General features: G+C 44.9%; 1 protein-coding gene across 1 annotated transcript in view; it reads left to right on the top strand.

Annotated features, from left to right (window-relative positions):
* The window catches only part of LOC144136972 (nose resistant to fluoxetine protein 6-like), a 187564-nt gene that overhangs the window by 150412 nt on the left and 20498 nt on the right, over positions 1-16654 (top strand). Inside the window, exon 10 of the mRNA XM_077669437.1 lies at positions 9047-9129. Coding sequence (XP_077525563.1) covers positions 9047-9129 — 83 coding nt within the window. The remainder of the gene's footprint in view (positions 1-9046; positions 9130-16654) is intronic.

The raw sequence follows: 16654 nt of genomic DNA, 5'->3' as shown, positions 1-16654 counted from the left end.
GCGTGAGAGGCCGTCCTTGTTTGAAGCCGCCTTATTATTGATCTTCCAGCATTCGTATCCCCTAAACACATTATCTTCGCGAGTAACCTCTGTGACGAGAGCAAGCGGAGTGTAGAAGACTGGCTCTCCCGTAAGACCTTCTCGTTCGCCGCTCTCTGTGGAACTGCTGTCCTCATCGCATCCCTGCGCAACGTTTTGAGGCTTTATTGGGATGCCGAAGGGTAAATGAGGGGCAGCTGATAAATATCACGACCTAAAATCAGTGCTGAGTGCAGCTTAATCATGGACGCAGAGTGATCCCCCCTTATCTTCTGCAAATATCCGCAAACTGTTCATACGGGGAATTAGAACCGAAACTGTCGTATGCTCTGCCTGTCGCCATTGCAAACTGCTGTACAGGGTGACCCCAAAGAACCGCACGTGGGTGGCTTGACATATTGACAGGCTTCCCGATGCTCAGACGAGTGGACCGTCGCTGGTTTCAAGAGATGAGAGCAAAACAGGAGTTCTCGGCCGAAAGCATAAGGCTTACTGAGGACAGATACTTCTGCACGGTGTGAACACGACGTTGAGTCATCCCTGCCCGTCGCTTATGTTGGCATCCAGACAACCAGGTGCAGAGATCGTCAGCGTACATGGATGTGTAACCTGGTTTTCGATTTTCTTTGAGAGCTCCAGGTAACGAACCCATGGCAACACTGAAAGGAATAGAGGACAAAACACTACCCTGTTGTACACCCCTTGAAATGCCACCATAACACTGCCCGCGAATCTGCTCCCTTAGCTGCTGCAAATGCCGTCCGAAAACGGTAGTATTCTCCGCCCGTGCCCCGCAATTGCTTCTCCTTTATCCCCTGCCCACCTCTCACGATGTTCCTCTGCGGTGTCGGTCTTGCCATGATAACCGCAATGAACGTTTGTTATTTCAATTCAATTTTCACCGTTCGCACGACTTGCACGCCGGTCCTACTGCTGCACTTGCGCTGGAGCCACGAAACCGAGCATGGAGCCACGAGCTCATTGCTCGCCTGCAAGCCCTTTTTTGTATTTTGTGGGTAAAATGATACAAATTGTGCCCACGTCTAATTTGAATTCTAGGAACACCACATGTACCACTTATGTATTCATGTTTTGCCTCAAATATCCTGAATGTTTTCTGTTTACTCGACAGTGTCCAAAATTATGAAGTATGCTTCCAGATTGAGTTGCTCCGCAATGTTTGACGCTGTAAACGCTTTGTTCAAAAGTGTAATGCTCGCGTTTGGCCGGCTGGCTGAATTCAAGGATGGGCAAAAAATGTACCGGCCAATATTTTTGTGTTTAGGTAGCCCATATAAGTCTGTCAATCTTTAAAACCGGTTCGATACCTGAGCGGCCCTGCAATAAAAAATTGTTAATAAATATTTCAGCGGTTTTCTCTCTCTCTCAGGAGTGTAATTTTAAAATAAATCAGTAGTATTGAGCTCCTACACCATAATAGAAATTGACTTCTAAAATCTGAATCCTCTAGAAACAGCAGTTTATCTGGACGTTAACATCACCTGTCAGGCCTTTCGGCTCTTTAAGAGTCTAAAAAATGCATGAAGCTCACACTAACGCGCAAGACATGAAGGTAGCGAAGCTGGCCGCAACAGTAGCGTGTTTCCTCTTTTTCGCCTCACGGCGTTGTTTAAGCGTCGCCGCTGTACGAGCGACCACAGCTGGATATTCGTCCTACTCCATCGTACACGACTGCGCGCCGCCTGTGGCCTGCTCGCTTTCCTTCGTTACGAGCGCTTACAGCTACGGCGGTGGCGCCCTCACCTTCCTCCGCCACGTGGCGACGCAGGTCCCGCGCGCGTTTCCCTTCCCTCCTGGCCTATCTCTCCCGCCATCGGGCGTTGCTCCAATCAGGCCGCTTGCGACAGGGGGTGTGGTTTGACCTCCAGCACTCAAGGGCAAAGCTGGTCGCCCCACGAAGACTGCCCGAGGTAGTGTAGTGTAGCTTGCGGTACAAAACAACGTTTCACCCGTTTTGCGGCGTCGTATGGAGGAATTCTTAAAAACTGTATGGTTCATTTCAGTAACAGTTATCCGCAAAAATAAAGCGAATATATCACAATGGAAAACGTATACTGGGAAAGATTTGAAACCCACGGATTTGCTCAGAAATACAGGATCGCACCATTAGTGTAGGTTATGGCAAAGCCACAAATCTGCTCTTCGGAAATTGTGTTAGCCTACATATACCAGCAAAAAGCGCTTCTATATTTATACGGGTGAGCGAGGTATTCACGACTTTTTCAGAACATCATTTCCTTGCATTCCTGTGTTAGGGGTTTAGTTTCCAAAAATCTCGCCTTCGTCGGCCCGTGTGCTATGAAATGTAGTACGACGGATAAAAGTCAATGGGTCTAGCAGATTTGTCTGGACGCTGAGCAGTCAATCTGTCGGTCAGTTGGTCGGTTGGTCGGGCACTTCTTTTTATATATAGGTATAGGTGCATGTGTGTAATTTTCTTACTTCTAGTCATTTTACGTGTAAAATATGGCAGCTAAGTGCATGTATACGGTGTCACGCTACTGAGAATGAAGTTGCGGTTTGATTCCCAGCAACAGCAGCCATTTTTTCGCATCAAGTAAAAACAAAATACTTGTACGAGTGGAAGAAGCAAAACAGGCGTAGTTTTTCTAAATCAGTCACATCCACCTAACGCGAATTTGAGAAACGAACAGGAGTTTGTTACCGGACCTATATGCAACGCTGTCACAGCTATTATATGATATATTTCACATGTCAGCTAGGGGCAGTTTATGCCCACAAGTAATTAAAAATTCTTAGCTAAGTTTGAGCAATATCGGGGTACGAAGTCTGGATTTGGTTCATATTGAATTTAGGGGGCGGCAGTAAGCTAGATGGGCAGATGAGCTCAAGAAGTTTACGGGGATAAATATGCCGCAGTTAGCACAGGACCGGGGTAATTGGAGATTAATCGGAGAGGCCTTTGCCCTGCAGTGGGCGTAGATAGGCTGGTAATAATGATGATGATGATGATGATGATGATGATGATGATGATGAATTGAAACACTCAAGTTTATGCGGTATTCTGATAAAAACTTTATTTAAATATACTCTGGTGCGATTGAGTTTTGGCGGAAAAGGCAGTAAACATGCAACCGGGCTTCAAGAACAGTTCAACTATACATGGAGAGCAGGTGAGTCCTCTTGGCAGAATTATCAGTTTCGATTTCTTCGCTAGCATAATTTTCTTGTGTACGGCTAAAAGCAAGCTCGTCAATACCTTGCCATGTATTTCCAAAAAGCTTCACAAGAAGGGTGCTCATATTGTCTCCACGTTAATGAAGTAGTTCGTGTCCTCATAGGGGGCCCTCATAGGGGCCCACGTGCCCTCATAGGGATGGGGGAGATTTGGAAGGGCTTGTCAGCGGTGGCTATTTAGTTAAATACTGAAATGACAAATGTGAGAGTAAAAAATAAATATAATCGGTTACTCCGTATGAACGGGTAGGGTACGAGATGAAATCATTGCTTCATATCTCTCCCTTTCATTTCGTTCACTCCTCCTCCCGTTCACTTCGTCGTTGACATCCCAGGACAGATCTTTCGGCGATTTCCTAATTGCCATTTGAATTCATGGCCAAGCGGCTCCGAAAAGCACGAAAAAAAACTTCTGAGAACAACCACGAAACAGCCTAAACAGTCGAGCCAAAAGCAAGCTCCCATTGGGCAAATAGATTCGGCTCATTTTGATTCATGAAATAGCAGTGCCTGGCACATTTTCGATACGAACTACGATCTGATTACACGGAGCAGGGCGTTATCTGACGTATTTTCTTGACACCCCTTTTTTTAAACGAAAGTTTCCGAGTTTTCTTGTCACCGCAGTTTTATCTGACTTAGCTTCGGTTTCTGGATTTGGCTCATTTCGAAAGAAAAAAAAACACCTCAGAAGCATTCATGCATCTAGTTCAATGACAAGTTCAATGGGAGTTCAGTATCAATGGGTGACATAAATTAATCCGTAGTCCTCATCTCCGCTTACGGCTGATTGTAAAGCCTTATTGTATCTTTTACTCAAAATTCCCACTGTGACCAAATTTCACGCTTTGGAGATGTTTGTCTAATCACTTGCTGCCTTCCGCCCTTGGAGTAGACTACGACTACTCAGCGGCGGACGGCTTTACTAGAAACGACGGAGCGACAGAGTAACAGAGCTGGTTTCCGATGCTGCGCGGATCTAAATATTGTCACGAGGCCAGGGATGACACTGGGTTATCAAAATGGAGAATTCATGCAACATCTAGTTGGTGCTAGCTGTTGAGCTGCTTTGTATGCAGATTTATTCCCATCAAGCAACCATTTGAAGTAAGTTTTTGTAGTGCATCGGCAAACTCTACGATAGACCATGCGTTGTTTCCGAGGAAAATGACATGAGCAAAAAGTTTGTGTTTCTTTCCACCGGGTAAATATTTTAATACTGGGATTATCCGACAACAATCTTTAGAAGTATTTATGTCACGACCATATTGTGTGTCCGGTGCCGAAGGAATTAGTCCCTGACAGATTTCGGGGCTTTGTTTTAGTGAGAAACGATGTTGCCGAAATTGAGCAGGGCCTCGCGTTACAAAATGGTAATGTGCAACAGCTTACATTGACGCAGAACTGAATCCTGCGTGGAAACGAATTACGGAATATTCAAAACGCTCATTTATGTTTGTGTACTAAAGTTTGCCACAACTGAGTCAAACTCATTGCTGTCCGCTTTATTCTAATAAGCAGATATATATATATATATATATATATATATATATATATATATATATATATATATATATATATATATATATATATATATATATATATATATATATATATATATATATATATATATAGAGAGAGAGAGAGAGAGAGAGAGAGAGAAGAAACATTTAATAGAGCAAACGGTGGCGGTTGAGCCGTCACTCGCTTGGGTGGGTTCGCCTCAGTCCAGGTACCCTTGGACCTTGGCTGCAGCCCTGTCACGGGTGACCAGAAAGATCTGGTCAGCGTGACGGGAGCTGGTCAGCAGGCCCTCCCACTGCTCTGGGAGAGGTCTTGGATTGGGGGTAAGCGATGGGGTGTTTTGACAGGCCCACACCATGTGGTAGGTAGTATTAAGAGAGGGGCAGAATGGACAGGTGAGAGTGTATTGGGTAGGGGAGATAGCGTGAGAATGGGTGCGTTGTAATAGGTGTTTGTAATCGACGTCAGATGACTGCTTCCTCCTTGGTTAGTTGAGGGTGAGGTTGAGGCAAAGTGAGGCGAAGGTTGCGATAATGGTGCAGGATGTCGTCGTAGCGTGATGGAACAGCGGGAGGTGGAGGAGGCTGGACCGTGGGTTCTGTTCCTGAGGGAAATGCCCGGTGTGGAAGGGCGCGGGCAGCGGCGTGAGCCGCCTCATTTCCCTCGAGGGACGAGTGGCCAGGGGTCCAGACGATGTACAGCTCGGGGAGGGGATTGATCGATGCGAGTATGCGCAATGCGGGAAGTGAGATGCTAATGAGCAGAACGTTTCTCAAATACATGGGTGGACCTTCCTCATTGTTGGACATTTCTTCTCGGGGACCTTTTACTTCGGTGGATATTTAGGCTCGATTGGATCTTCTGTCTGGGCGGATCTTTCATCTCATTGGAAATTCAGGCCGCAAGCATACTGGCAACACGTCAAGGGCCGTTCTCGCGATCTTTTGTGACTGTCAACAACGCAGAATTGCCGAAGGGGCGCACGATAAAGAAGTTGAAGGCGTGGAGGCAGGTAAAACGTTTTTCATCAGTGGCGAGGCGGGGGTACACCAAAAATACTGCGGATAACCCGCTAGTCACCCCACTTTGGCTGTTTCTGTCCCTACCTAAGTGAAAAACGCTTGTAGATAATCTAAGCAGGCGACTCTGAAATGGTTCTGAGGGGGTATACATAGTTTTGTTCCTCGCGACCTATCCCGTCTAGCCTCACCATGTTATTAAGATTTAAGTTATTTTATAAAAGATCGATAGGCATATATACGCGTATTTTCTGCTTGGTTCGGTCTACCCCGAGGGCAGAAAGCACTAAAATAAACAATTCTCACATGTGTATCAGTTCAATGGGAGTTTCAAGCTCTTCAACCAAAGTTTGGTCGGAGCCGCTGCTAACCTCTAGGTAGATAAAAAAACTTCTATAAGCAGCTAATGTGGTCACGGTATCTGTATTTTCACTGAAATCATCCCTGTGGTGGCATGCAGAACCAATACGGTAAGGTTGTTTACATTTACTCACCGTTTCTGTTAAGATCACGCCTATAAGAATATTTTTGAATTGAGTGCGTAGCTGGCAGGCAGCTCTTTACTACATGCTTCTGAACCATCCGGCGGCCAAACCCTTATGTACCGGCCGCCTGACGATGTCCGCGTACACACAGCGATACTGGAGAGACAGATTCTCCCACTGAGCTATGTCTAAATCCGAGCAAGTATAAATATTTGGGGTGAATTTCTATGCATCCCTCTTCTTCCCTTTGCACGGGCCCAACTTAGTTACAAGTGTTTTAATGCATTCGAATTACCCTCGCCTGTGCTGTGGAGCATGACGGAGGCTCATGAAAATTTCAAAACACCTCGGTCTGTGCACCATGCGGTGAATATCGTTAGCATGAGCTTTATTGTCTCGGCCAGTGTAAGAAACAGCCTCAACTGCCGGGAAGCGAGTCCTTGTGTGCATCAGCAGAATGCGGTGGCCACTACATCACCGCTGTGGGTGACTGAGTTGAAAAACTCCGCGTAAAAGACAGGACTAACGCGAACGGGACAGGACGCGACTTGAAAGATGTGGCACCAACTTGCCCAACAACATCCTGCCTGTGGCTGAGTGTGTGCTGGTGCTGTAGTTTACTGCGTCTTGTATTAGCGTCCACAGAGGCCTCACTACTTCCAAAATTTATGTATGAAACCGACTCATGAAGAGGAATTGCTGAAACTTTCCGCGCTGGCGATGACATGTTGGCGCGCTGTTGCTGTTATTTGCACCTTGGCAGCTGAAGAACAGGGGATGTATCCTTCGGCACTTCTGAGCCCTTTTGGTGCACTAGATTTCTCGCAGAAATTTCATAACATTCAACATGGATACCGAGCGTATAGATGAGCCTACAACTCTTGACGCCAAAACATAGGGATTTGGTTTTCCCTTTTATTCTGGCCACCGCCACAACCAGACGTTTAAGGACGAAGTGTTTGCACAATAAATGTACTATTTTTTACCTCCATTTCCCTGATGACAATTATACACCCCTGTAGCTGTAAACTCTAATTGTGGCAAAGCCCCTACATGATGATCAGCAAAATGCTAGTTCGGCACAAGCCTGACGCGTTACATTGTCAGAAGCGCTCACGAAAAAAAAAGCATAAAGTGAGTTGAGAACAGACATATCCATCATTGCTTTGCAACCAATTTCTATCCTTCTGTGGTCTTTGCGGGAAAAGAAGTGTATTTTTGCAAGGAAAACTCTGCATGCCCTAAGCCGCCGCTACAAGCCCGTTTTATACTGCGTCATGACTTCACTTACACTGCGGCAGGCGGCGTCGACGCATTTTAATGTTGACTTCTGTGGGTACAATACACCATCCTATTTCTCATCAATTCTCTTGCACACACGCGTATGTTACCGCCAACTCTCTGCATAAACCTGCGACCGTACGTACTGAATAGTGCCCGTGCTTGTAACTGCCCATGTGTTGTGCCGATGAACTCCCGGGCATCGGGTTTAATTTTGTGTAAAAGTGAAGTATTTTTCTGATGATTCCAAGGTAAGATAAACGTTTTCCTGCGTTATCAAACATTGTAATGCCAGCAGCAATCGCCACTTTCAATTAGTGCAAGTTTCTTCAATGCTACACCGACAATGTCAAATGCTGAAGCTCTTGTCTCTAACAGGTAACCCTAAGCATCGTCTTATTCAAAGAATGGAATCGTCCGTAGGTTGCTCTTTCATCCCGTGGAAAGGAAGAGACATTAATACAAGCCTGCTTCTGTTAAGTAGGAAGCTCCAGTTAAGGATTTCGGGATAGTCGTAATTTCGTTCTGGAATTCAGTCAGTGTGTTCCGCGCAGAAAAACACTTGGCCTCTCAGTGACCCGTGAAAAACTGCTACGGGATAGTACGGACTACCTAGATGACGTAGCTCGAAATATCTTTCACAGAAGTACTTTCGTGCAGCTCCTCTATCAGAAAGAGAGCATCCGTGGCCGGCAAAAAATCAGTGCCATTCGGCTGAGCGACGCAACATCTTAGTGGCTAATTTACATCCATGGTCGGTGTCATTGTTAGATATCGAGGTTATTTACTACTCTTCACAATTTTCAGAATGGCGTAACCCCGGCTCAAGCCATCGCTACGGGGGAAACATGCTGTGTGAAATTTAGTCAAAAGACAATAAATGTCCACTATATTAAATTGAAGTAACATTAGTGTTTCTGTCTAAGGTTTAAAGTTTTGTTCATTTGGGGTGTGTTGTACGCAATACGTCGGACGGAATGTGATGCCAAGCGCGAGCTCTACTAATAAAAGATATTTATAATTCAACCGTCAACGCCCTCGTGGCACTTCCCACCAAATAGTAATTCTGCTGCTGACAACGACCATAGAAAACATTGGATATTTGACTGGATTTTGAAGCATTGATTGATACGTACGTAGGGATGGTTGCTCTACGCTTCCGCAGAACTCTTTTTAGTTTCAATTATGACGTCACCCCTTCTCCTAGTGGACTAGCGGCATTCAGGAAATAAAGGTCTGGACCAGAATCATATAATTTTAATCGAACCCCTTATTTTGGCAGGAACGTAAGTTCGAAAGCAATGGACGAAGCAGAACAACTTTATTCCAGTACTTAGGCGTCGTAAAAACCGTTTGTTCTTAAGACACACTTTTCAAATAATTACTACGCTTTACCTGCAAACATGTAATGGCACAAAAAGAGAATGTGTTTCGTTTTATTCATGCTCGTTTCTAAGAGTTCGTGCGTTTTCTGTGCAGGGTGTTGGCGGTCACCTGTGGTTCATCTCTGCTGACTACCAGCTCTTCCTTGTGGCCCTAATTGTTCACCAATTAGGATTTAGGTAACCACTTGGTTTCAGTTGTACTGATCGTACCAGTTTTGTATCTGGAGAACATTCTGGTTAGCAAAGCAGGCTGGTAATGAATGAACACACGGCCTGATAGTGGTTACCAGTACCCTTGATAAAAACTCAGAAGTGCTCTCTTGTAAGAGTAGACTTCATAAAGCTTTTATACAGACGGACCATGTAGGCATATCCACAGTCCGCGATGTAAGCTTTCATGCAATTAGTGGAGTAACAAACAAAAAAATGAACACAACCAGATTTCACATCAAGGGGGTGGAAAATTGCCCTTTTCGCGTTGAATAAGTCTGATACCAGTGAATATAAAGAGCAGTATCAGTGAAAACGTGCGAGCACCTTGAGGAGACGACAGACCGGATATTCGCACGAAACAACGCCTGCTGGATCAGAAATAAAAGTGACAGGAGAACATTGTTGGGCACGTAAATCAAAAATGCCTGCATTACACAAGAAACCAGTGGGTGTACCAATGCTACATAAACAACACGTTGTAGCAAAAAGGTGTAAACTGCGCTGAGGAAGACGCTACACAGGGAGATGTACACACGGACAGGCGCAAAGACTGACCGGTCGTAGTGTACCTGTCTCTGTTTGGCGTCTTCCTTAGTGCAGTTCACACCTTTTGATAATATGTACCACCTCTCCCAACAACACGTCCTTCTAAACATGGCGTAAGAGGCATTCAGGTTCGCTCACTGTATTGCACATAACAAAATTCATAGTAAATACAGACAGCACACGAATCACTAAAGTCGGTTACCGTGAATATACACATCCAGTACTAATCATAAAAACATAAAAAAACAATTGTTATACTTAAATAAGGCACTGGTTACTGTAATTTTCAAACATAAATTACAAACGCAATTGCGATAATTTGCAGAACATTGCATACGTAGGCTGCCGTGATAAATTTAGGTTGCATGAACTTTTATATTGAACTATAAGTTATTGCTATATACCTGTATGTCAAAAAAATTGACTTATTGTGTGCCGTGGCAGTTGTTAAGCTTGGCGAGTAAAAAAAAAGTTTTAAAGGAGCACGGATGTTGTATTGAAGAAGCAGACGTGTGACGAGCAAACTTCTTTTATTTCATTTCATTCGTGTACTCTGAGGGTAGCTCAAGGGTTACACTGAAAATGGAGTATTAAAAATGAGTATGATACACTAGAAACAATGAGGAGGTCAATAATTGCCATTGTCGAGACCAGGCGGGAATCGCTAAAGTTCGAATGTAGAGACGCTGGAGGAAGGAAGGCTGTTCCAGGCCCAACTGGTCGCCCGAACCAGTCAGCCAGAATAATGATTAGTATTGCTACCTGGTACTGCTACTAAGAAGGAAGACAGGTACTGTGTAGGGCTGAAAAAGGATTGGTTGGCAATTTCGTTGAAATTTTTTTAAAGCAGCGCAACCGTGAAATGTCGAGCCGAATTGTTAGGCGAGCGAACATTAAACAACGATTACACCAATACATATGGTTTACGATCACACTTAACTGCCAAAACACCAAAAAGGGTGCAAATTTTCTGATAAATTATCCACTCATCGCCAAACGTCTTACATGTGAACCGACGTAGTCGCGAAGGTTATTATTAGGAAAAGAAAATGATGGGGTACAGGTAGCCATTAGACTACAGTGCTTTGCCTAAGAGAGCCAGTGACATAGAAAATCCAGAAATAATGATGGAAAGAAAAGCGTTGTAGTGACAGATTTGAACAACAGATTACCAACGGAATACCTGATAATGTATATTGATGGAATATTACGTGGTACGAGTATTAGAGGTACTACAACTGATACGACTAGGAGTAAGTATACGTCTGGCTCTGGTTTGGTTGTGCTGCAAGCGAGGTTAATGGTCGAGGCTAGTCTTTCTTAAGCATTATATAGAATAACCTACGAGGCTGTGAATAAGTACTGGATACTGCGAGAATAGAATCCGCACATCAATGTATCAACACACTTCAATTCTTATTGGTTTCAGATGTGATGCGCCGTTTGGAGGAAATAAAATGTGACTTGCAGCGTCAAATTGTAGTCGGCCGCAGCACCACAAATAAAAGTGTCGTGAGTAGCCATAAGTAAGGTACACTCCAGACAAGGGACTTTAAAAAATGACCTCAGGCTAGCTGCCAAATTTAAACTTGGTTTGGGACATTCATATTACACATAGTGTTTTTACACCACCTAGCCGTGTTAGCGCATCTTGAGCAATCTTATGAGGAATACGAGAAAGCATGTAGCTGTGTCAGATCACAGCTGGCACCTAATGAAAAAGCGAAAGTTGAAGAGGAAGTTGAATGGGAGCCCACCATTCATGTGCATCATCATCAGACTTTTTATGTGCACTGCAGGACAAAGACCTCTCCCAAACATTTTCGGCCGCACATATAGCGAGTTTGCTGAGTCAGTTCTTTTCCATCGAATTTTCTTCGTTCATCCCTCCGTCTTGTAATTTTTCATCCCTTGTTTCGTATCCCACCCCTTGGCAAACATTCCGATAAAGGAATTGTACATGTGTTGCTCCTCCTCCCCATTACTCACCTGCCAAACCCAATTTCCTTCGCTTAACCTGAACTCGAATTTCTTCCACTCGACTTTATACCTCAATATAGTAAGTCTGCCGTTTTCTTATTGCTTAATTCTACGCTTACCGTCTTTTCCCATCTCATGACTCGTTCGGCCCATCAAAGTTGGTTTTCTAAATGTCTAGTGATACCCCATGTTTACACCCATATGCCGTCACTTGATCTACACACTGGATTTATCACCGTCACTCTAGCGACAAAAGCAGATCACTGCCGAAAGTTTTGGAATGCTTACCGAAATCAGCCCAGACCTTATTAAGGTTCGGAATGATATCTCTGTCGTGATCTAGATGCCTACCGACAATTTTCCGAAGGCATCTTCAATCGACAATCAATCTTGAAACTGTGTCTCGCCGCACGTCCGTTTAACACTGTATTTGATGTCGCAGTATTTCTGTTAAAGGTGTTGTGCCACCAAATTTGTTGCTTGTGCATTCTTTGTTGCAAACGTTTTATAATTCGTTAGAAAGCATGATACATGCTCTCACATGCACATATTCTGAGTAAAAAATTTATTATCGCACGATTCATGTGAACAGGATTCGGTTTCGGTTTCTGGGCGCCGATTCAAGCACTGACGTCACAGTGTTGCGAGGAGACTCTGCCACGGCGGCGCTGCGGTACGTTGCGACTTAACTGCGGCGTCTGCTCTCCCACATACGTGCTTCACCACGGAAGTAAACACACCGACTCGTCACGTCAAGCCGCGACAGCTCCGACGCGGATTCTTTGTCTGCATCCTCGGATGCAGACAAATGAAAACCACGGATATGCATACCATGAAAATGCTAAAAAAAAACGCTCAAAAAAGAAAAAAAAAAGCTGCCCCCGCCGCGAATCGAACCCGCAATGTTGACCGTGCGGGCGGAACGCGCGAGACCACTGAGCCAGCGAAACAACATTTTCTCACCGCGATATAGCCGGTGTACTAGATGGAGGCCCATCCTTGCAGTCGTACGTCGGTGTTTACTAGCTAGTTCACAGAATTCCTGGCTTGTAAACTCAAATTTCTTAAATAGCGCTTGCGCAGCAAGATTCCGCGAAGCCCCCGCGACAGCTTATCGCCATCAACTCTGCTCTTCCGCGAAAGCGCTCGCAAAAATAAGTGTGCCCGGCTGCGACTGCGATTTTGCACTGAAGGGATCGAGGGCAAAGGCCTAATTAGTGTCGCATGATGGCGGCGATGGGAGCAGTCAGAGTTGATTTTACCTAACCGGCCGAACCGCTTCCGCTCACTGACTAGCCAGAGTCACTATGAATAATTAACAGTGACTCTGGCTAGTCAGTGAGCGGCAGCTGTTTGTCCAGTTGGGTGAAATCAAGACAGACTGATCCGATGGCTGTTGCGGAACCACACCAGCGACGATTACCGTACTGGATGGGAGCAGTCTGCCTTGATTTTACCTAACCGGCCAAACCGCTTCCGCTCACTGACTAGCCAGAGTCACTGTTAATTATTCATAGTGACTCTGGCTAGTCAGTGAGCGGAAGCGGTTTGGCCGGTTAGGTAAATATCAAGGCAGACTGCTCCCATCGCCGCCATCATGCGACACTAATTAGACCGTTGCCGGGATAGTGCTTGCCGTACTTTGGTTTTACGTTTTACGTTAAAAACCTTTGCCGATACTGATCTCTTATTACCCAAATTACCCTACGTAACTGTTCTTCTGCACGAAACTGACCTTATATTTTCTACAGGCGAGCCGATCGCACACGCATTCCGGGGTAGCGGCGTCGCCGAAGAGCACGGCTCTCCGTGAGCACGGCCGAAGCGTCGAACGCCAAAATACGGATCGCATTAGCGCTAGTGTTGAGTTGTATGGACTTCATAGAACTTACTGAGTTTATTACCCTCCAGAAACTAACAAAATAGAGCCGCGTTCATTGCGGCACGAATGTTGTCGGGGCGCAGTTTTCGCTTCTCGGTCGATTGACGACGCGTCGTGCGACCAGTCAGGCGACCGGTTCTGTTGGCGTCTTCGGTCGGCGAGTCAGTCACACTACGGCGACTTTCCATCGGCCGACGTGTTTGTGTCGCCGTCGGCGTAGTGTGACAACGCGGTCTGGCAATTCGGCAGTTGGGCGAGGTTTTGGCGACTCGTCGGCGTCGCGTCGTCGTCGCCTTCGTATCGGCATAGTGTGTCGATACGACCAAGCGACCAAACTGTGGTAACTGGAGTTCACGTTGACGTCGCTCGAGTCGCTAACGTTGTATGACGTCACAAACTTTGCTGTGCTGGCAATTCACTGACGTCATGGTTAGTGGCGCTAGCGACGGGTCCCGATTTCCAGAAGAGCATTTAGGTAATTTTTAGAAGCGAATTAAAATATATATTAAGCGCTTGCTGTACCCAGCACTTCGTGTTGAGGGTCGTTGCATGCAGAGGAAGCCTACAGCAGGCTTTTTACAGAGTTAAAATTTGGTGGCACAACACCTTTAAACCTTGCAGAAAAGTATTTTGCAGGCAGTATTCACAGCATTTTCCGCAAATTCCTGTGGGAAGGACCTACTTCGACAATGCCATCTCTAAACCTCAAATGATACAAATATTTTTTATTGGTGCATATTCCCAATCAATCCTTCCCTATAAGACTTATAAATACACCTCAAGACAGACAACAAATAGACGCGTTGATATTGGGTCTCCTTGACTGACACCCACACTAATAACCAAAGTTTTAGTCCTCTTACGTTGGAGAATCATATGCATGCCACCTTCACAAATACCGTTGAAGAATTCAAAGTAGAATTCCACGATTTCTGAATCGTGACTCAAACACCCATGTGGTTGTCACTGAACCACATGCGTTTTCGTTATCAATAAGTGGCGCCTATACAGGGTCATGATGCTCCGCCTATTTGTTGGTTAGCTGACTTGGTGCAGGCATATGATGCATTGGTAAAGAACCCCTCCTATAGCTTCTCTCTTAGCTTGGTGGCTTGAAGTCTAGCATACCACTCAACCGACCAATTAAAACTTTTGTCAGTGACTTATCCACACTAGAAATCAAGTTGATCGGCCTGGAATTTCATGAAAACGAAGGATGACCACGAAGATAAAATGGCACGACCATATTTGATATCAGTTCAGAACAAAAACTACATATGCCCACAGTATGCTTTTATTGCATCCATAGAGTTCGTGTTAGCGCCGGAGCAACGCTAATTGCTCGGATCACACTCATTTTATGCTAAATATAGCAAAATTTGTAATGATATCGCACTAATTCGCGTATTTTACAATGGGCAAACATGTTAATAAGGAAACTTGCTCTATAGCCTATACGGCTGGGGTTCGGTCATTGAAATTATTTTTTTAATTCTTTACAACAACAAGACCTGGGCACATAAAAGTAGGAATAATGTGCACTATGTTCGACTGGTTAGGGTGTTTTTTTAGGAACTCATACCTAGTATTTGTCAGTCGTTCTTTTAATTATTTAATTTTCGAAGTGAAGTTTTGGAGGTGGCAGAATATTTCGTAATATTTTGATGCAATTTCGTAGTTAATCAATGCTTTTATTCACACAAAAGGCAAAATTTGCTGACCATATTAAATGTATACTTCCCGCCGGTGGAGATTGTTACGTTCACAATAAGTCGTTTACGATTAGCTAGCCCTGAAAAGTCGGAGGGATGATATGTGGCCAGTACTTGGAGAATAATTAGGCTAAACAGTGGTCCTGAAGTACATCAAGAGGCAATACAAATGAGCTTGCGGCTTATTCCTCGGCGCGTTATCAATTATCCGTATAACACTTTTCTCGATTCATCTGAGGGTTGTACCGCATGACGCCTAAGTGAAACACATTAATTGTAATTAAATCAGATACGTTAAACCAGACAAAGTTAAATCCGAAAACTAAATCAGAAAGCTACCAGGATCTGCACCGTGTTTAATTTAGTAAGAATTTCATTTCATTTATTGAGCTACCCACTGGTACATGGTAGGGTTGGGGTTACAGGACATTAAGAACGGGAGAATAGCAACAGAAAAATAAACATCAAGCTACGGCAGATCCCCTAGGGAAAGAGCCGCGAAGCATTAAATGAACCAGAAAAGAAATTCATCGGCCATTCCACTATGTGAATGTGGCTGACCAGCGAAGCTGTATTTGAGACACAACAGTACGGCAGTACGGATACGTTTACTTCCCATTTTCGGTTTCTTTCTGTACGCAATTTTGTCGCCGTATCTTCCACAGGCCGTCACACGCCGCACTTTCACCCACGCTGCCGGATCGGCAAAACACCGATGATTAGAATCGCCGGTTCGGGCGCTCGCTCACTCAATCGCTCCATCACCGCCAGGTTCGGCAACATGGCGGCGACGGTCACATTCTCGCCGCTGCTCGCCGCGTCATTCCTTGTACTAACCCGCCATCTGCTGCTCTTTCACTTTGTGGTTGGCCAACTACGCCACTAACACGTGGCCATGACCATGCTACGTTTCTCCGCGAGAGACCTCGACGTTGCATTTCCCTTTGTGGCTTGGGGCCCCTCGTACTATAGTCTTTTTTTCGCGCATGCCCACTCTATGCTTCGGAGGGTTTTCTGGGCGCTGACATGCAGGTGGTGTGCCCTAGCCCTAAACAGCTTCGCTGTAAAAACAAGACAACTTGGACAATTTAACAAACAAATTAAAGTGGAGTTAATGGCATTTGTATGCAATTACAACAACCGACTTTTGCTCCGAACAAATGAGGAACGTAATGTGGGCTACGGAATAAATTAATCAACCAAACCAAGGTAACGTGCAAGGTGAATATTTTTAAACCCCGCACGCTTCAAGTACCCGGCATTTGTAGTGTCAAAAGCTTCAACCGACAAATACTTTCACTTGCGAAGCTCCTCTCGAACACTAAACTAACATACATCTTTTGAAACGCACTTTTTTTGTTAAACAGCG

Source organism: Haemaphysalis longicornis, unplaced genomic scaffold, assembly GCF_048455015.1.
Source record: "Haemaphysalis longicornis isolate Haplotype H1 unplaced genomic scaffold, Haemaphysalis longicornis Haplotype H1 scaffold_1, whole genome shotgun sequence".
Lineage (NCBI taxonomy): Eukaryota > Metazoa > Arthropoda > Arachnida > Ixodida > Ixodidae > Haemaphysalis > Haemaphysalis longicornis.
The sequence above is the reverse complement of the archived record's forward strand: the minus strand, read 5'-3'. Positions and strand labels throughout refer to the sequence as shown.